Source organism: Tiliqua scincoides, chromosome 1 (genome assembly GCF_035046505.1).
Source record: "Tiliqua scincoides isolate rTilSci1 chromosome 1, rTilSci1.hap2, whole genome shotgun sequence".
Classification (NCBI taxonomy): domain Eukaryota; kingdom Metazoa; phylum Chordata; class Lepidosauria; order Squamata; family Scincidae; genus Tiliqua; species Tiliqua scincoides.
Genome location: NC_089821.1, coordinates 164147595 through 164169198, shown reverse-complemented (window position 1 = coordinate 164169198; position 21604 = coordinate 164147595). Strand labels below are relative to the sequence as shown.

At 42.7% G+C, this 21604-nt stretch overlaps 1 protein-coding gene across 2 annotated transcripts in view; it reads left to right on the top strand.

Annotated features, from left to right (window-relative positions):
• The window catches only part of TRAPPC12 (trafficking protein particle complex subunit 12), a 71344-nt gene extending 52328 nt beyond the window's left edge, over positions 1 to 19016 (top strand). For both annotated transcript variants that reach the window (XM_066640304.1, XM_066640303.1), the window contains 5 exons: positions 4194 to 4267; positions 13897 to 13995; positions 17207 to 17307; positions 18088 to 18175; positions 18662 to 19016. In XM_066640304.1, coding sequence (XP_066496401.1) covers positions 4194 to 4267; positions 13897 to 13995; positions 17207 to 17307; positions 18088 to 18175; positions 18662 to 18904 — 605 coding nt within the window. In that variant the 3' untranslated portion in view covers positions 18905 to 19016. The remainder of the gene's footprint in view (positions 1 to 4193; positions 4268 to 13896; positions 13996 to 17206; positions 17308 to 18087; positions 18176 to 18661) is intronic.
• Positions 19017 to 21604: the final 2588 nt, after the last annotated feature.

Sequence of the window (21604 nt, the reverse complement as noted above, 5' to 3'; positions counted from 1 at the left end):
TCAATTTTAAGTATTATTTTGCACACATGCCCTTCTGAAATTAGAAAATTCCCCTGCCCTCCTTTGGAACAGCAACAATGGCCAAGGCAGGGGAGGAAGGAACTGTTAGCTATTTCTCCTCTATCCTGTCTAGCAGTGGAAGCTTGACCACTGTGACTTAGTAAGAACAGTTGCAGCTTTGGCCATCACCCCTCAGGCCATGCTGCCACCAGTAGTTGCTTGCCTATCTTACTTCATTCACTCCAGGAAGAAAAGTCTGCAGTGGTATCCTTGAATCAGTCCAGGGGAGCAGAGAGGCAAGCAAGAACCACAAATGTGTTTATTTTGTTTACTCAGTAAAGTACAATGGCTCTAATAACAAGTAAAGTGAAGGCATACATGTTGGCATTGCTCTGATTGAATTGAGTCCAACTACTTCAGGAGGAGGAGACAACTAATTGAAGGGTCTGTAACCAAAAGAAATGGGAGTCACCAGATGAGAAGACCTTTGCTGTTTGAGGGCTGCAATCCTCAATGAACTTTTTAGGGAGCAAGTCCCATTGCACCTCCTGAGATCTACTTCTGAGTAAACATACTTAGGCACTTACCCATGGGAAAAGGCATCGTGAGACTGTTACAGGGATTGGAATACTATATTAAGAACCCTGGGAAACCACAGTTTTCATTCTGCATCCAGAAATTTGCAGAATACTAGTGTCTTGGCAGTACTGATAGGCTTAGCAGGGAAATGGTCCTATTTTCCGTGTCTGAGCCTCATGTGTAGAACTTATAAAGTACACATCCAACTTTGTTGTACATGGATTTTTTATACACGGATTTGACTTAACATGAATGTCCACTGCAAATGAGAAGGAATGTGCTGATCCCTGGAGAAGGGGAAAAATGCATCCCTTTAAAATCACAGTTTAAAAAACTGCTTTTCTTACTATTGTAGACAGTCATGCAAGTGATTAGGTATAACCTAATTATCTAATTAACCTATAACCTATAGGTATAACCTAATTATCCATGGATTTTTCACCCATGGATTTTTCTATCTCAGAGCTATGAGAGGGGCCCTTTAAATTAAAGGAAACAGTCGTTTAACAATAGCCTCCTTAATGCAAGAGAGGGCAGCTGGCTGACAATCCCATCAATCATTCTTTCTCAAGGAAACTTAGAAAACCACTCCAAAGACCCCTCCCTTCCCCCTGAGCAAGTGAAGCCTTTCTAAGCGCCTGGAGAGAGAGTGATAGATGGTTTGCCTGCCTAATGACCCTGTTTTACATCACAAAGGTCAACAAGGCTGTTTTTAAATCACCAGGCAAAGGGAAATTGTTTTTAACTGGTTTTTCTTTAATGCTATTTTTGCTAGTGAGTTCTCAACCTGTAGTGATAAAGAGCGATTCTGAACACTACCTTTCCTTCACAGAAAATTGCAGCTAGCGCAGACAGAGCATGTGTTATATCATGCTTTATGTTTCAAAGGTCCTGAGTTCAATCCCGTGCATTCCCAGATAGGGCAGAGAAAGATTCCTGTTTGATATGCAGAACTGCTGCCAGTCCATGTCAACAATTCTGAGTTAGAAGGCCCACTGGTCAGATTTGATATAAGGCAGGCTCCCATGCTCCTAGCCCATCGGGGATGAAGGGGGTAGGGCTGCCAGCTTAGTGGATTACATTTGGGCACATCTTGAGCCCCAAGTGATATAGAAGTAGCTAGCCGAATAAGGCATGCTAGTTTTGGTGGATTCAGCTTGCTTTTCAGGGCATAAAGGCAACAAATCCTCCCCCACACACACACATTTCCAAGCTCTCCAAGGTTACTTACATTAAAGCGGAGGGAGACTTTTAACTAACTGGCCCTTCTCATTTCTTTTCTGCTTCTATGGCTCCTAGGAATCACTGCCTATTTCCAGATGTCTACAGTCTAAGAATTATTTTCCCTCTGCTCCACTGTTCTTCCCTCCCCCGCCCACCCTGCAGCATGATTGTTTCTGTCTGCCTGCTCTCTTCTTCGCGCACTGCAGCTGCTTTTCAGAGCTAAGCTTAGCTCGGCACGCTGGCGAGAAATAAAGCAGCCAGCAGAGCCTTGCGGGGGAGGGGGCGTCGGAGCATCTGTGAGACGTTGTCATGCGCTTGGAGTGCAGCAGCATTACAGCTGCCTGTCTGCCTACTGCTGCCCAGAGGACACTTGTAGGGACTGTTGGCATCTCTGCCTGAGTAGGTCAATCAGATCTGCGCCCTGCAAGGCACTCTGGTGCACTTTTGAGCTGCAGGAAACTTTCTTTGTGTGTGTTTGTGTGGACACCAGCTGAGGAAAACCTTTGTTTTTTATGTTGCCTTGTAATCTGTGACTGGAAACCACCCTAAATTCTTTATGGAATTAGATCTGCAGCATAATTTCCCCACTGCTGGTCTGAGTAGGTGTTGCACGACCCAGCTTGTTGCATTGTCTCTCTTCAAAAGCGGGGAGAGGGCATCTCATTCTCCATTTATTCGCTGGGAAGAGATTTAGCATTGCACCATTTTTTTCTGGCAGCGCTTTCTCTCTCCTCCCCCCTTTTTTTTTGCAAGGCACTGTGTCCTACAGCTGCTCCACAACACACAATTCCCAAAGAAACAAGAACAGTGCATTGGAACAAACACTCAAAAATTGCGGCCTAAATTAAGAACAGCAAATGGCACCTATTGTTATTATGTAATGTACCAGTGGATACAATTGGAAATGAATATATTCTTCGTTGGGTTGCTCATTTTTATGCCATTGGCTACCCTTTCCTTTTTTTGTTGTTGTTTAAATCTCCTTCACCGGTCATAATGTATCTGCTTAACTTTCAAAATACCCCACTAATATGTTAAGTAGCTGTGGAAAAGTATTAGTAGAATTTGGTCAGCTTTGTTATTTTTGTGGATGAGTGGGCATAATTTAATACCCACCTGTGTTGTCTTTATTGTTGTGTTTTTATGTTTTGGGGAAGAGGGTCAAAGAAATAGTTTGGTCTTCATATTTTTAATTACTTGTAATACAAACATGCAGAAAAATATATTTTTTTAAAGTACTAGATGCTGACCTGAGCTTGCAGGGCAAGACAGGTCATGTGTTGGAACCATCATAAATAAATCCTCCCTCTTAATCCTGGATCCTTTGTCCTCCTGGAGCACAAGGGCTTTATAAAGCAAATATATGCAGTCATAAAAAGAACTTGGTGTTGTGCTGAATTGGAGAAAGAGATAGCACAGTCCATGGCCATTCTTGCCATACCTGTCTTTCCTGATCACTTTTCTTGCTATGCTACTTCAAGGTGTAATGACCCAGAGCCTTATGGCATCATGACCCAAGAGCCATTTAAATTTACAGCTTGATCCTATGCATCAAAAGCAAGTCTTGCTGCATGTAATAGGACTTACTTGCAGCCCTAGACTTGTATTTAAATACAGGCTCCAAACCAGTTTTACTCTAGTGGGGTTTTGGGGGGAGCATAAGAGATTCATTTGGTTTGCTGTACTGATCTCAGATCCCTTTAAGCAGTGAAAGATTCATGCGAGCCATTCATTCTCTCACATCAGGAGCCTGTCTGCAAACTAAGGGAGGGAGCTATCGGCTGCTGCTATATGCAGCAGCCTTTAAACCCCAGGGGCTCTGGGAGCGCAGAGGTGGCAGACAAGCTTGGCAGGTTTTTCTGCCATCTCGTAAGCCAGAGGCAAGAGTGCAGGACCCCAGACTGAGACAGCTCTTAAACCTTCATGCTCTGGTTCCAAAATGAGATTTTTAACTTGGCTGGTCAGTTTTAGGGGACTAAGTAGTATAAATGTAGTCCCCTAAATTACTTGATTGCACACTAATGGTCATAATTACTAGTGTGCGCTCTCGCTCTCTCTTTCTCTCGCTCTCTTTTGTTCTGCTATTGGAAAATGGATGCTTCCTTCTTGAGATGCCTGAGCTAAAAGTAGAGAGGTCGTCTCCCAGCTTTGTATTATTGCTTCATTTATTCAGGCAGCCTGTTCCTTTCCCCAGTCAAACTGCTCGCTATTGAGAGGGTGCCGGATTTTCAGTGCAACATGGCAGAACATTAGAAGCACTGTGCTCAAAATGCAGCAATGTTAACAAGGGAAAATAGCTTAAATCAGAATGCATATGACCTATAATTGATGGCTAGGGAAAGAGCTTCTAATTTATTTGTGCACATTCACAAGCTGCTCTCATTTTACAGCCTCTGTTCAGCTGTGGAGGTCACGTCTGGGCCGGGTGATGTACTCCATGGCAAACTGTCTGCTAATGATGAAGGTAGGTGGGTGCAGTTGCTGCAGAGTTACCATATATGCTCTAATAGAATGTCAGCAAAGAAGAGCACAAGTTGTATTACTGTTTGTCATCATGAGGGCTATAGCAGGACATTCCTCCTGAAATTCATTCCAAAAGAACACAGAGCAGCAATACAGAATTCGCATTTTAGGACTCAACCTGCTGCTGCTAGAGCCAGGTTTATGCATTTTCTCATTCAAATCATACCCTCAAATTGCTGCTCTGTTGTTTGTACACAGTAATGCCACTGGTTTCATACTTGTGTGGTGTAGGTCTGAAATATGTATAAATTGCTGGGTTTTTTTTCATGGCTGCTTGATTATTCACACTCACTCTGGAATATTCAGACCTTTTTGTTATAAATGTGACCTGCCAAGAAAAAACAGCCAGAGGAGATTTTCCCCATGCATCTGATGAAGTGGACCATAGCCCACAAAAGCATACGCTGAAATTATTTAGTAAGTCCTTAAGGTGCTATGAGACTGGGTTTTTTTGCTGCAACAGACAAATCTGGCTATACCTAAAGGAGAATTGTTCTTTTCCTTCCCCCACCCTCCTAGTCTGAAAGTCATTCTGCTTTATTTCGTTCAGTTTTTCCAGCTTCCTCTTCCTGCTGCTGCAGTCAGAATCTGGAATGGCAAGTGCCTTCTGAGGTTTTCTTTGCAGCCCTGGGAATAGGGGAATCCTATTGCTTACTGTGTGGCGAGAGTAGCAGATAGTGTCAGCCCTGAGCATAGATTGGCCTCATGAATCATGTGGCACTCAAAGCCCTACAATGTTGTGTCAGCCTTTGGACCTTTCCCCAACTAGGAACAGAATTCCCTTTTCTGACAGCCTATCCACAAAGACTGAATATCCATGAGGTTCAAGGAATTCACTAGGCCAGTCAGGACTACAGCTGAGTCTCAAATTCTATACATTTGATGTGTCCTAATAAGGCCAGCATCTCAGTTTAATGCAGAAAGCTAAGAGCTGGTTTCTAGAGTGTTCTCAGAAAAAGTAGCAGCTGAGGAGTGCTGCATTGTTGACGGGCACCACTTCCCAGGAGTAATTTCCATGAGTGGGACCATTAAAATGGATAGATGAGCCACTGTGAATTGTCCCCAGGAAGTGCCATTTGTCATTGTGATGACAACTTGCTTTCAGCGGCATCCACATTCCCTGCACGGAGGTTGTTAAGGATTTGAGCTGATCCTGAGAAGCTCGTTGATATATTTGAAGGGTAACATTGGGGTTAGAAGTTCATTCAGCTGTAGAGGATTTCCTAGCTCTTGACCTACTGGGAAGGTCATTTGAAGAGGCATGAGTATGAGAATTTATGAGAGAACTATAATGGGCACACTATAGGCCTGGGGGTGATCAGAAAAGGTTAGAATATTGTTATTTGTTGTTGATTTTTATACACTGATTTTGGGTATGTGGCATTTTAACATTTGGGTTTTGGCAACCCTAAGACCCTATGTCAATATGCAGATAGCATTATTGTTGCCCCATGAAACTTAGTTATTGAAATCTTTCACTTGGAGAGACACTGTTGTTTCTCCAGCTGTCAGGTTGCTGCATGGTACAAGTCTGTTTGTAGTTCTGCCAGTTTTTAACTGTGGCACTGCACATTGCAAAGAGGGAGGGCTTTCCAAATGTCTGCATTTCAGACCAACAGCCAGAGCCTTTGATTACACCCTTGAGTTGGACTGTAAGTCTCTCACACTAAATCAAATCAAATTCTTCTTTGATCAAATGCGAGTGTGTCAGCATTTCATTTGAAATGGACAGGCTTTTATTTCCTAAGGCAGAGGTCCACAAAGTGTGAGATGCAGCTCCCAAGGGTGGCACAGGATTCCTGGCAGCAAGACTGTGACACTACAAGCAGTAAAAATCCATGCTTGAAAAAGCCTGCCTATCTGCCCTAAGCCTCTTACCACAGCTTGTAGCATTGCATCTAGTCTCAAAACCCGGAAGTAACTGGCAATTGGGAGCCACATGCTGCATCTGCAGCGCAAGGGCAGGGTGACCAGACGCAATGGAGGACAGAGTGCCTATACCTTTAAACATTGTAGAGAAGAGGAAATTTTGGCAGGTGCAGCTTTTCAAATCCTTCCATGTTGAGCTGCACCTGCCAAAATTCCCTCTTCTCTACAATGCTTAAAGGTATAGGCACTCTGTCCTCCATTGTGTCTGTTCACCCTGCACGAGGGAATCATTGCAAGCAGAGTAACTCTGGGAAGCACTAATCTAAGGGATTCTGTTTAAAATAATCTTCATGGAAATCTATGAAATGTTTGTTTCTAGATGCTTGTAGTCAAAATATTGAATTTAGACCTTGAGGACTTAGGTTCAAATCCTTGCTTAGGCAAACACTTGCTGTGAAGTTCCAGTTTTCCTTTTGGAAAGTGAGGGTAATAATGAGCTATCTGAGTGCAAACAAAGCAAAAATTCCAGAGCCCTGACATATGAGTACTATTGTGTACATGATTGACAGTAAACGGATTTTTTTTAAAGTAGGCTTAAAATAGTACACAGAAATAGTCTAATACTCTACTATCATTAAGGTGGTTGTCAGATTCATTTTTTTTAAAAAGCATTACCTATGCAATTTAATTGAAAAGTCTTTTAAGATGTTGAAGTGGAGTCCTTTTGCTTTTTGTGGTTTCTGCGTTCAACCATTACTCCTCTTCTTCATAGGAAATTTGTCTTGGAGCATCTCCCTTCAGTGCAGCTGGCCATCTGTCTGTTTATTTTACTTTTCCTTTTTCTAATAATTCTTTATGAAGCACTGCAGCTTAGTCTTAAGCCCAAGTACAGTCGTGGTTTGCATCAACACCCATCTAAATACTTCCAGGGCCATTTTGAGATTTCAGATCTTCCTCGGTGGCATTGTGTTCATGCCCTAAGCCCTCATTAAAATTCATTTGTGACTTTCCTTTGGATGCTGCTGCCTGCACTTTCCAGCTTGGGCATAACTTCCCTTAAAGATTCTTCTACTGAGCAAGATTCACATACTAAATTCAAAGAAGCAAATTGGGATTCAGGGTTGTGGGCACGCACCAGAGGAAAAGCATGATTTCATTATATGAAACCACCCAAGCTTTTGGTTAAGTAACCCCTCACTCCACAAAGATCCTCTCATAGCATGCCATTTCTTGAAACTCAAATGAATTTAGAAAGCAGTATGTGATAGACTGAAGCAGGCAGCCATTCAAAGAAAACTCTGGCTAGGCTTCCAGAAGTTCTTTGAGAGGACTATAAAGGTGATCTCTGGATTGTGGTCCAAGTCTGCATTCTTCACAGATGTCTCTCCATTCGGGCAGAAACCATGAGGCACAGTACAAGTATGTCTTGTGGCTACTATGCTGGAATCTTCTGGAATTAGACAAACAGCAAACCTGACCTTATGCAAAAACTGGCAGTAGTCTGCAGTGTGTGGAGTAGCTGCACCTCCTGGTGTACAATTGTCCCACAGCATGAAGCAGTTTACATAAGTCACTTATGTGCAATCATACAAAATTCACACTTGTATAAATATCCCTATCTATACTATATGACCATCTGTCCTTTATAATAGAAGAAAAATAACTGTGTTCTGTGTTTTATCATTTTTATCTCAGTCAATGTGGCAAGTGTAGTTTACAATTGATTTTTAAAATGTGATTTATAATGAAGAGACTTAAGATCACACACAGGTACTGGTAATTAGGAGTGTGTCTATACGAATTTGGTGCACTATTTAAATTTTTTTGTACTCTTTCAAATAAATCATTTAGTTGTCAGCTTTGATTTCATGTGTAATAAACGTTAGGTTTCTTTGTCTGCTGGAATCTGTTCAAAGTGCAGTCTACTGCCACCTAGTGATCCCCTCAAAAAGTCATGTTCCATTCTAACTAGTGCTGATCCAAAAATCCCCCTCCCTTTATTCCCCCCCCCCCCCGTTTCTCAGGTGAATTTTAGTGGTGTGGGGTAGGGGGCTAGAATTTTGACAAATTCTCAACCCACTTGCAGCCACCATTTTTTTCCTCCAGAAACCATCTCAGAATGACACTGTGTCATGATTCAGTGTCAGTCATGGAAGACGCTGGGGGGAAAAAATCAATGGCAGCCAGGAAGAGTCAGTTTCTATGAAGAACTTCACAGGGCAGCAGCTGCTGGCACCAAATAAGCAGTGATGAAAAAATTAAAATACAATGGCCTGCAACCAACTCATACTAATCTGCCTCCCCCCTCCCCCCATGTTCTCCTCATTTTGGGGCCTCCTTAAAATTGTCCAGGGTTTGACCCTATCAAATTTTTTTTCTTGCTACCCCCAAATCTACGGCAAAAATTTCTGTGACAATATTCAATTCAACCCTGTAGTGACTTTACAACTAGTTTCTTTCTAATAAAACAAGTAGGGGGAAATTGTTAGGTGAAGAGGGGTGAGAAGATGTAATCTTGTAAATTAAAACACTGCTATTAACTGGCACTTTCAAAGAGAAGTACAGGTGGAGCCTATTTATACTCCTTAGTTCAGTTGCGTTATGTTAAATTCCATAGAGTTACACAAATACACTACAGCCTGACGCTTGGGGCTGGAAGGAAACTAAGGCAGCTGTTATCAATCCCCTCCCCTCCGCTCCTTTGCCTCCCCCTTTCACAGGTGGGATGCTGAGCTTTTAAGAGTCCAGTCCTATGTGTTTCTACTCAGAAGTAAGCCCCATTGTAGTCAATGGGGTTTACTCCCAGGAAAGTGTGGATCGGACTGTAGCCTGAGAGCCCAGTCCTATGCTTGCCTACTCAGAAGTAAGTCCCATTCTAGTCAGTGGGGCTTACTCCCAGGAAAGTGTGGATTGGATCGTAGCCTAAATCTCATGCTTTGCTTGCTGGGAAGGCTTGCTTGCTGGGCTGTTTGGTTTCCATAGGCTGGAGCACGAAGAGCCTGCACCATCTAAGAGGGGGGAGGAATTGGGCAAACACTCTCTGTGGTTTTTTAAAGCAATCCCCTCTGTTGCTACCGCACCTGCCCGTTTGTGTGTGTGTGTGAGTGAGTAAGTGAGAGAGAGTGCTCTACCTTGCTGCACATGCTCTGGCTACAGAGGTTTTCCACCCCTCCCCCTTCCCCTTTTCAGGCTCTTTGCTGGCTCAGGGACTCCAGGAGTGTTACTGTTCCTTCACAAGGGGAACCTCTTCCATGGCTCCAGGGCTATCTCCCTGCCTGGGCAAGGCGGAGCCTTTTTGCAGTGGTTTGGGCTTTGCAGAAGCCAGCACAGGGCAAAGGAGGAAAAGATGTGTGTGACTTTCAGTTCACCCATCCCATTGAGACAAATCAGAAGATAAAAAATCCGTGGATAAATAGGTTGCACCTGTATAACTATACTGCTTTTCGCCCCCTTGCAATAAATATACTGTATAGATTCTCAAACTTCTGAAATAACCAGTATGTGGCCATAACATTCATGTAACCCTCTTCCATTCCTCAATCCTGACAGCATTGAAGACTATCTAGAAAAAAATGGCATTTTTGCAGGAACTAAATATTACATTTTTTCATGCTAGAATGTGAGATCTCCACAGCACAAGTGCATCTTTTGCTAGATTACAGTTTCCTTTTCCCCTCCTACTTCTCTGCTCTACAGTGTTTTTCCCCTTGATTTTCCTTTCATTGCCCAGCCCACTGTCAGAATGTAGGGTTCATGTTCCTTGAGCAGGGACCTGTGTCCCTCCCTGCTCTCTCCTTTTCTTATGAAATTCTATAAAGTATAATGTGCATTGATGACACTGTATAAAGAATAAGAACCTTGAGAGGTAGACATGTGGACATTGCTCCAGATGTTCTGCATGCACATTAATTGTGCTATAAAACAGACTCACTGGGAATGTCTAAGGGCATGGCAGGCCCAAGCAGTCTACTCAGGCTTTTCCCTTCTCTGGGGACACTGTTACACACACCCAAAAAGAAAAAACCCTCCTTACCTCCTCACCATACTCTGTCCTTGCTGAAGGGATGTGGTCCCTTTAAACTTTAAACCCCATGCAAGGACTGAGGACAGGGAGTGGGTGATCCAATTCTTGCTTGCTTGCTTTTAGTCCATGGTGGGCTGAAGGGAGATGGCGGCAGCAGACTTGGGGAAAAGGCATCAGGAATCTGCTGCTATCCTGCCATCCACTGCTGCCGCAAGCCATATCAGGGTGCTTCCTGGCTGAGCCAGCCATGCCTAAAGGCAAGACTAGCATGATTTAGGACAGTGGTGCCCAATGTTTTCTAACATTTGTACCCCTTGCCAGTCTGTTTCCATAAATTGTACACCTCATATTAGCAAAATGTTTGTAATTAATATAGTTGCTGTTATTTCAAATTTATGATTTCAACCTCTGATCCATATCTGATAATACCCATTTGATTACCAAAAACTCACAGTTGGTGGGGCTTTCGAAGCCAGCTAACTGCCTTCCTTCCTGTCTTGCCAGCCCCACAAGGCATTTGAATATAGACCTGCCCTTTTCCACCATTATTCAGTTCTTTTTCAAGTACCCCTAACAGTTCTGGCAAGTACCCTTGGGAGTATATGAACCCCAGGTTGGCAACCACTGGATTAGGACACCCACAAACAGTATATCCTGCAGAGTTTTTTCTTTCATTTAAAAGCAGAACTGGCAAGCGGGCTGATTAAGTGTTGGGGCTGGTGGCTCTGGATGGGGAGATTATTTATTTATTCAATTTTTATCTCACCTTTTTTCCCCAAGGGCACCCCAGATGGCTAATCCCTCCCCCCATTTTCCCAATTTATATTTCCCTAGCTGCTGTTGACCCTGCAGAGAAAAACATACAGAAACCATAAAACACATGCCCTTTTCACTCTAAGAGAAACAGCAGATCCTATTCATAGAGCTTCTTCCTTGCAAAGAAGAAAGAAGCAGAGAAAACAAATCTGAAGCAAAACAGCTGATTTGGAAACAATTGCCTGGGTCTGAAATTTCAAAAAGCTATTTGCAAGAATAAACCAGTTCTTCAGGAAAGAGTGCTGTCCCTCCTCCCTGTTTTTTATTTCTGGAGTCTCGAACAAACAGCCTATTCAAATATTCCAGAAGGGCTCATGGCACAATCTTCTCGCAGACCTGTGCCACCTCAGAAAGCATATAAGGGAACTATTGAAAGTACAAGAAGTCTCCCTTATTGAAGTCTCCCTTAGCTACTCTAACCTATGCAGAGGCAGATTTTCCCATGGGAGTGGTAGGTGCACCATATTACTGCATAGACAGCCTTATTACTGTGCTAGGTAGTGGTAGGTGCAGCCATATTACTGCACAGACTGCACAGGGCACCCCCTGATGGGGCAGTAGAGTGCTGCGTTGGCATTGGTACTGAAGTTTGGACCTGGCCAGTCCCTGATGGCAGTCCTGAATAAAAATGTTTTTAAACTGCGCCAGAAACCACGTAAAGAGGGGGCTGTCCTCGTATTTTCTGGAAGTTGGGTCCAAAGCCCACAAGAGAAAAGACCCTATACCTTGCCCCTGTCCTCTTGGCTTCAGATGACACCAGTATCCTAATCTGGGTCTCATCTGACAATTATAGGGAATGTGCAGGATTAAATACCCGTTAAGCCCCAGTGACCAGCTGGGCCACCACATTCTGCACTAACTGCAACTTCTGAACTGTCTTCAAGGGTTGCCTCACATAGAGTGCATTGCAGTAGTCTAGACAAGGTGTCACTTGGGAGTGGACCATTGTAGCTACTGTAGATACATGCCTATAAGGTGATCTCATAGACGTCGACAGCAGGTTTTCAGCCAAAAATCATGGAAAGTTCTGTGAACCTCGGATAAGTTCGGGGGGGGGGGTAAAATTTGGGGAATGGTGCTTGTGAGGAGGAGTTACAGCTTGCCCTGGAGCCTGATAGAAAGGGGGAATAGAATCTGAGCCACACCACTGTTTTTGATGACAGTAACAAGGTACTTACGTAATATTATGTGCCACCCCCCCTTAAAGCTACAGAATTGAACATGCATTGAATTACTTTTTTAACATTCCATGTTTGAAACTGGAGAAAAGCATATGTAGTTTTAAAAACTATCCAAAACAAATGCACCACCAATATAAAGCAACATAAACAGCCTACTTCTGCACAATGTCCTGCTTCAGTTGCTGCCAGACACCTTTTTATACTGTTTACTGTCGTTCTAAAAAGCACTCCTAGGTTTGAAGTTAACAAGTCTGCTTAGAAGACTCTACATTGGAGCTCCAACAAATGTAAATAAAGCTGTGTGTTTGTAAACCGTCTGCAATCACTCAAAATGGTCCTTGGACCACAAAGCTTCTGCACGGACTGTTAAAGCTCCTCCAGGCTTCTCCTGACTGCCTAGACATGCCTGAACAGCCCTGACCCCTGAGTGACCCACAGATAAGACGAGGTGTCAATCTACACTTGTTTATTGGTAGAAATTTTTTGCCTTATAGGTTAGTATCCATGGTAGATCCGACTGACACGAATACAATCTCAGTTGGCGCACCAGCCAAAACTGGGCAAAAGCCCCCCCTGGCCATAGAGGCAACCTGGCCATCCAGGGACAGCTTTGCATCCAGGAGGACTGCCAGGCTACAGATCTGCTCCTTCAGAGGGAGTGCTACCCAGCTAAAGCAAGTTGTGGATTTAGTACCTGCATCACAGTCTCCAGGACCAGGAGGACCTCTGGCTTGTCTGGGTTTAATTTCAGACTATTAGCCCTCATCCAGGCCCCAACCGCTTCTAGGTAAAACCCCAGAACTTTAATGGCGCACCCTTGTTACCTGAAAATACCTGAAAGTGTGTCTATGCACTATTCTGCACTATTCTAATTTTTGTAGTCAATTTTTCAATGGTTTTTGCATGTTAAGAAAAAAAAAACTACATAATTTGATCAAGGCCAAGACATATCAATCAAGAAGTCATACACAAGAGACAGGCAAACAATTCCTAATACATTTTTTAAAAGTCATATCTTCAAAACATCTATCAGTAGTCAAATCGGAGGAGGAAGGGGGGAATCCCTTCTTATTCTCTAAATCCCCGTCCAACTGTACTGAGCTCATTTAAAATGCCCTTCATCTCACCATAGTTGCTGTTCCCTCAACACAGAGGAGCAGTGGCCATTTTTAGAATATCAGATGTCTGGTCAACAGTGGGCTTGGCACTGCAGTTGGCTTTAGTCGCCACAGAGAATGGAGTATAATCTGTAGATGTGAGAGAAAGTGAGTGCATATACTTTATGCTCCTCTTTGTGCGTGAGCCTGGCAAATAGATACAAGAGACTTGCTTCTGGGACAGAGATGCTTGGGTTCCCCTAAATTTGGCTCAGCTTTGAGAGTTCCCCATGTCTGTATAGTGGGAAGAGAGAAAAATTGATCCCATCTTGCTAAGCCACATCTGGTTACTGGACTCTAGTAGTACATCTCCTCCCTACGCTAATGCCAACAGAGAATATTTATTCCTGGTCAGGACAACCCTTTTCATTGTTTTTTAAAGGTTCTGTTTTTCCCATTTTAAATATTGAGGCTTATAACTTTTTATTGGGCATGTGTGCATCCTCATTTTATTTAAACTATGTATGTGGAGCAATGAATAAATGCTGACCTTGCAAAACCCGCTTTTTTTTTTGCCCCTTAGGACTATGTGCTTGCTGTGGAGACTTATCATGCTGTCATCAAATATTACCCCGAGCAAGAGCCTCAGCTGTTGAGTGGAATTGGAAGGATTTTCCTGCAGGTATCTGCCTGATTATGAATAAACCTAAGTGACAGCCCTCTTTGACAATGGTAGAACAAAATTGCCTAGTTGTGTCTAAATTGATGTGCTGCTTATTAACCACAGTGGTTTGTTAACAGTTCACAAACTAACACTCTTGAATTTTTACTTTATAATTTAAAACAGAGATGGCCAACTGAGTTGAGTGGCACTTGGGGTACCTAAAGCTGATAACCCTTTACTTAAACCTTGTAAGGGCAATGAGAGAACTTTCTAGTATTTGTACACAAACTTTCTTCCTTACTCACTTTCTTTGAGAACTTGTATTATATTCCAGATGAAACACTATACCGAAATTGTCAGTAGCAGCACAGTCACAAACTCCAGGTCAGTTCAGATGAATGCTGTACCATGGCTTGATTTCCAGTCCTGGTCTGCAAAGTTCTCACAAACCTTAGCTTGTTGGTTCAGATGTAATGGCAAAATACAGTTGTCAAAAACCAGTTAAGGTGCTAATCAAGTAGAGTGCTTAGGGTAGGAAGTAAGGAAGCACAGGACCACAAGGTTGTTTCATGCACCACCAGATATTGTTTCGCATTACTTCTAAATCAGCTTCTAAATCATTGCTTTCAAAGAACCGTGCCAAATGCCTTGTTGAAGTTATACTAGTATTGGTGAGATTGGCTTTGCAGAGGTATGACTCTTGCATTGTGTTATAAAAATCTGTGCAAGAGCAGGTTCTCACTTGACATTTTGTACTCTGATAGGCATACAAGTAGCCATAAGTGCCCACTTAATCAGTTAGGTGGAGGGTGTATAAATACATGTTCCCTATACAGGTGTCCCCCCTCTCCTACAGAGAGGAGACTCATTAAACATTAACCGGAAGCAGGACAGTTCCTTATGCCTTATGTCTTACTGCCTAATTCTATACTGGTGCAGCACATTTGTAAACAACTCGTGAGCAGAGAGTGCTGGCAAGAAGGCCTGCGCAGTCCCACTGGTGCTGAATTCACCCTGTCAGCTGCCCACACCCTCAGTGCAGTGCTGAGTGGCATGGAGCAGAGGGCAGACAGAATAGAGGGAGGGAGGGGGTGGTTCAGACATGAAAGGGGAGTTGGGGATGGTGGAGGAGGCCTCTGCCATATCCTAACCCCGATCCCAGGCCTGAAAGCCCTTCACAGGGCTTCTCGGACTTGCATCAGCTATTTACTCACAGATCCAAGTAGCCCCATTGGGCAGACTGGTGCTCAGTATGGGATAAGGGAACAAATATTCCTTTACCCTGAGGAGATTTCTGGCCTGCTCAGTTTCAGCACTGGATACAGCATGGGCTGTGTAGCCCCACTGTGCCTGTGCTGAATAGGATTGGGCTGCTAATTTTTTAAAGGATAATTACCCAGCCGATATATTTCTTGATTAAAAAACTGGATTTTCATCCTTAGGTGATTCATGTTGATGATTGTCTGCCACTGAAACAAAATTTTGATAGGATTTGATAAGTACAAGAGTTATTTTTCTTTTTAAAGAAAAAGGTGTCTTTTTTTTTTTTTAAACTTGTGCCTTTTCATAATAAGGACGCCCCCCTGTAAAGTGTCAATATGTTGACTGGAAATATGTTGACTGGAAATATGTACTGCAAATAGGTTTAACTGATTGTTCCAGCTCTCAGCGAAACATGCCAAGGAGCAGAGTTCACATCTTGGCTGTGCTCTTTTGCTCTGAGTCTCATCATAGCTGGCTTGACTGCAGAAGCTGCATTCCCAAGCTTGGGGAGAATGCAAGGAGAGTGCCTTGCGTCTCAGAGGAGCCATCTGTCTGTCCAATTCAAAGAGCAACGTTAACAGTCTCTGAAGGAAGTCGTGCCTTCCGCAAAGTTAGCAGTTATAGGGGGCCTTGAGGGAAGAGGGATTATTGGATATTCTTGAATTAGTGGCTTTCCTGTCAAAGTGGGGCCTTTTCCTTCAAGTGCAGAAGAAATGAAGACAAAGTACAAGCTTATTGGCCTGCTTACATAACCTTGAACAAAAGCAGCTGAACCCATTGCTGCTGCTGCTTGAAATGCTGCTTTGGGGCTCGCAGCACCAGGGGATACCTGTCTTTTCTTACTTGTCAGGGTTCCTCTCTTTTGTAGTTTTTGAAATGCAAAAGAAGAGTTGCCAAGTCATGTATTAGGAATGGAGGGGGGTAGGAGAGAGACTAGCCTTTTTTTAATGAGCTTCAGATGCATCTGTGAAAAGCTACTTGAGAATATTAAATGCCCAGTGTAAAAAAATTGCCTAATCAAAAAGAAAATAAATAAAGCCAGTGTCCCAAACCTGAATACTCTTGGGATATATAGCAGCTATAGAAAGGCCAAGTTATATCAAAGAGGAGCAAAAAAAAAAGTGCAGCAACTTCATAGGGACAAAGTCCCTGCTGTATAATCATTGTTATACAGATGGCTCATTGTTGCATTCTGACCCTTTTGCATAAGGAGCATAAACCCTTGGGGAAATCCTGTATAGAAGAGAAACAAGTTGTTTGGGACATATAGATGAAAGCAGGAATCCCCACCTTAGCAGAACATATAGATGAGCACTCCTTTTGAAGGGTTGCAAGCTGAATTCCATCATCCTCACACTCCATATGGGCAGTATTTTCAGCTTTAGCTGCAGAACCTTTTCCCTTCCTGAGATTTTTTTCAGAGGGTGCCTGGCCTCTCTCACCTGCATAGGTTTCTCTGTGGCTATAAAAAGTCTTTGAGTTACACATTTCTTGCTGAGGTGCAAGCTGGCTGATCATTGGGCATAGGCAGAGCTACTGTAGATGGGGTTGCTTGTAACCAAAAATGTTTAATAAACTTTAAATTGCATACTGTACATATGCCTTATAATAATAAATTATTGTGGAACAGAGGAAAGGAAGCAGGATAAATCTGTCAATGTCCTCTTTGGAATCCTTAGTTCAATTTATCTGCCAGCTTTCAGTCTTAACTGCTGCAGCCATAAGGGCTGGAAAACTTTTTTTAAAATGAAGTGGTATCCTTATGATTCTAGCAATATCTGGTCCAGTCTCTGTCATGCATATTTCTGGCTAGGATTTTAATGTTAAAATGGATGTAATCTTTTATCTTTTCTTTTCCTAGTGTTGAAAGGTATTTTTGTATAAAAACCTACCTTTTGATGGGTCTCTTGTGTGCTTTCCTAGTTGCAGTAACTATATTTTTTTTTACCATTTTTGTATTATCCAGATTGGAGACATAAAAACAGCTGAAAAGTATTTTCAAGATGTCGAGAAAGTGACTCAGAAATTGGATGGTCTGAAGAACCAAATTATGGTTTTAATGAACAGGTGGGAAATGTAAAATCTAAATTAATCTTAAACCTGATTCTACAAAGAATGCACGGTGAACATTAAGGGGCCCTAGAGAATATCCCTTTCTCTTCCTTTCTCTTTTATGTAACTACAACTGTCAGAAGAGAGACTGATTGGCATCTACCAGCCCCTGAGATCTGTTTGACATGGTGCAGCCATGTTATCCTGAACTGAAGTTGTCTTTCCTTTGTTACAAGGGCTGATTTAAAAAATGTTACTTGTCCAGCACAGACTTGTATTTTTAAATGACTCTCTAATGCAAATCTGCTCATTTGTCAGTTTTTCAGGTTACTATAACCCTATCCACACTTACTAAGATGTAGTCACGATCTCATTGGAGCTTTTTTCTGATTAAACATGTTAGCAATTGGGCTAAAAACTTTTTTTTTTTAAAGAGCCACTTCACACATTGACTTCTTAAGTATACAAATTAAAATTTCTTCATTGTATGGCTAATGAAAAACCTGTATTTGTAAACCATTTATCACAGAAGTCCAGGGAGCCAGGATGGGATATACAGTCTTTGAATAATGTGTGGACTGACTTAAGAGTTAATTTTACAAGAACATAAATTTGTTTTGTATAGTTGATGCTGAAATTGAAACTGTAATCTGGAAAAGAGCAGCTCAGAGTTAGTTCACAATTGCTTTCTGAAGGTCAGATGTCAGGAAGGAATTAAGAGTGCAAATCAATGTTATATATTTTAGTCAATTTGAGTTTTCTCAAGTAATAGCTGTACTCTTTCTGCTCTTCCAGAGCTTTTCTCCACCTTGGTCAGAATAACTTTGCAGAAGCTCACAAATTCTTCACAGAAGTTTTGAAAGTTGACCCATCAAATGCTGTGGTAAGAAGTTTCTGGTGGTGCAAGTGGTGACTTATATAGGCTTCTAAAATCTGTCACCCCTTGACTCCAGTGCCCAAAATCAAATCAGTGCAGTGCAGAAAAAGAAGACACTACTTCCAGGGATAAGTGAAAAAAAAATGCATGGAAAGGAAAAGACTAGTAGTTTACAACCAGCAGCAGAGGCACTGAGGAATCATATCTCAAAGCTTTAAGGCAGTCATATATTTTCACATGAGCCCCACTAAAATGAATTGTCTGGCAGTAGTGCTTAGGTGATGATGCCCCTAGCCTTCATGTTTTGCTCATCTGCCTGCCTTAAGAATATGGCCTGTTTACCAATTGGCCATTTATGGTTGGTGTGCTACCACTTCCTGAAAGAGAGCATCCACCTACAAAGGTTATGTAGAAAAACTCTGTACTTTTTACTGTCCTGTCACATTGTTAACTTTTGGCTTCATAAATGAAGGTAATGTCAATTTCCTCTAGGCGAACAACAACGCTGCTGTTTGCCTGCTTTATCTGGGGAAACTGAAAGATTCTCTCCGGCAGCTGGAAGGAATGGTTCAGCAGGACCCTAAACACTACCTCCACGAGAGTGTTCTTTTCAACTTGACGACGATGTATGAACTTGAGTCCTCTCGCAGCATGCAGAAGAAGCAGGCTCTGCTGGAGGCTGTAGCTGCCAAAGAGGGCGACAGCTTCAACACACAGTGTCTCAAGCTAGGATAAGCCCCTCTCTTTTTCCAGTCTTGGAAAAGCTCATTTTCAGAAGTTGTATATACTCCTGCTAATCTGTGAATGTTCCTCTAGCAAGTGCAATAAAAAGCTTTTTAATTATGAACATATGGTAAGATTGCTACAGTGCAAGAGTTTTTACTTTAGTCTGTTTCAACAAATCCCGGCTATCACCCTAGGGATTTTGTGTTGATCTACAGCCAACTTCATCCCTGCAGTTATTACCAGCTTATAGTATATACAAACAATCACAGTTATTCAAAAAGTCATCCGCCCCCGCCCCCCCCACCTTGGGTAAATAGCAGCATATTTGAGTTAACTTGTCTTGATGGCTTTTGTTCTAAATACATTCAGGGCTTAGTGGTAAAACGACACCAGCTAAATTCAAAGTGGGTTTATAATTGGAGGACAGTGGGCGGTGGAAGGAAGAACACTGCAATAAAAATGGAAATTATGAAGACAGACTCTTTTGCAGCTTTTTCCTAAAGTGGCACACCATCCAGTGATGTCCCATAAAGTTACAGCCAGTTGTTCAAAGAAGATCCCTATAATTACATGACATGGTTCCCTGGTTAACCTGCTCCAGCAGCACATCTCTGACTTGTGTAAACATGAAGCTGCCACCACTGCTTTCCTTAGAGCAACCTGAAGATTGTTCCTCAGTCCTATCCACCCTTACCTGGGCATAAGGTCCAGTGACTATAATAGGACTTACTTATGAACAGATATGCATAGGAATGGGCTGTGAATTGCTTACGGGCCCCTTTCTTGAGACTTCCAATTATTCTGTTATTTCATACAGCCATGTTCTCTCTGTGTTAAGCCACGGTGAAATACAGGACATTTGTCAATCTTAAAACCTTTCTCACCAAGCAATCAAAAATTTCTACCACCAATGAATCCAACTTTTGTGCAAATTTAGTTGCAGGTCAATAATGGATGCATGTTTTGTCTCACCAAAATCTGCATAAAAATATAGTTATTGGCAAGGGGATTTGTGCCACCAGTCTGCTGCTAAATTAGCAGGGCTTGCCAAAATTAGCCTCTGGGCTTTATTGTGTTATCTATTCACAGTGGTGTGTATGGTACTGCAGCAAGGAAAAGTGCACCACTGACTTCTGCAATCAAGGCAAAGAAAGTATAGTAGTGAAATCTGCCCAAATGGATAGCATATTTAGTCTCTGATCGACATGGGTTTGTGGGAGATTCCATTTTTTCATGCGTCTGTGACTGAACACACTGCTGCCAAATTAAAAGGAGAAACAAGGAACAACCACAAGATTTTAAACTGTCTGCATGCACTCGGGTCATAGCCAGTATGCTCTATCAATGGCTACTAGTAAGGATGACTGTGTGGCTATCATCCAGTGGTAGTATGTCTCTGAATATCAGCTGCAGGGGAACAATGGTGGAGGGAAGCACGCCTCTGTGTCCTGCTGGTGAGCTTCCAAGAGATAACTGGTGGGTCACTGTGGGAAACAGGGTGCTACCCTAGGCGGATCTTTGGCCTGATCCAACAGGGCTTTTCTTATGTTGTCATCTGCTATTTTAGGCTGGACCCTTCCATTACTTTGAATGCTGTCAGAGCCATAGCAGCACCATTCCTTCTCGAACAGCTTAATGGGGTACCATGAAAGGTTCAGACCACACAGAAAATTGGAGGTTAATGCTGGGAAGTGGCAGAGCAGCAGAACAGCCTTCTTGGGGGGGGGGGGGGTAACAGAAATTGCAGTAAGCACAGTTAAAATATATGTTGATGCAAGTTTTCTACACCCAGTGCTTCATATAAAATGCACAAATCACATGAGACAACCTATCTCGTGTTTCCACCCTTCCCTGCATGTGTGCCAGCCCATCCAGGTCACTAACAGCTAACCTGCTAACCCTCCATGTAAATTAGTCCACTCATAGTAGGTGCATTTGTATGCAAGAGGATATGCACGGACCCCTTTATCCAAGGCTCCCATTACATCTGTTCCAGGCTTCCAGTTTTCCAGTACAGAAAAGAGCAGTCTTGCAGCAGTTTCCATACAGTCAGGTAAGAGATGTGCAAGGCATTTGCTGTGGCTTTGTAAGCCCTACAGCAGGGATGCCCAAAGTTTTTGGCAGGAGGGCCACATCAGCTCTCTGACACTGTGTCGGGGGCCGGGGAAAAAAAGAATTAATTTACATTTAAATCTGAATAAATTTACATAAGTTTACATAAATGAATATATTAAAGATGAACTTATATGAATGAATGAAGGTCTTGCGATAGCTCAAGGCCTATAAAAGGTCTTACACAAAGCAAGGCTGGCCTTTCCTTTGCTGCCGCTACTGCATCACAGACATTAAACAACAAGCAGTGGAGGGAGCCCTCATCCCACAGCTCATGCGAGAGGTCAAACAGTTGCCCTCATGCTGAGAGAAGTTGCGTTGGACCAGTGCGGGCTTCAACAAATCTCCAGAGGGCCAGAGGCTCATTGGAGACTGGGGGCTCCCTGAGGGCCACATTGAGAGGCCTTGAGGGCTGCAAGTGGCCCCCGGGCCGGGGTTTGGGCACCCCTGCCCTACAGTATTCCACAACAAGCATAAAATGTCAGTCTCTGAAGTTTTAGCTTGCATCTTGGATAAACTGTATAAATAGCAAATTTTAAGATGCAGCAAGTAGATCCAATTACCATTTCCCTATACAAATGTATGCAGATTGTCACT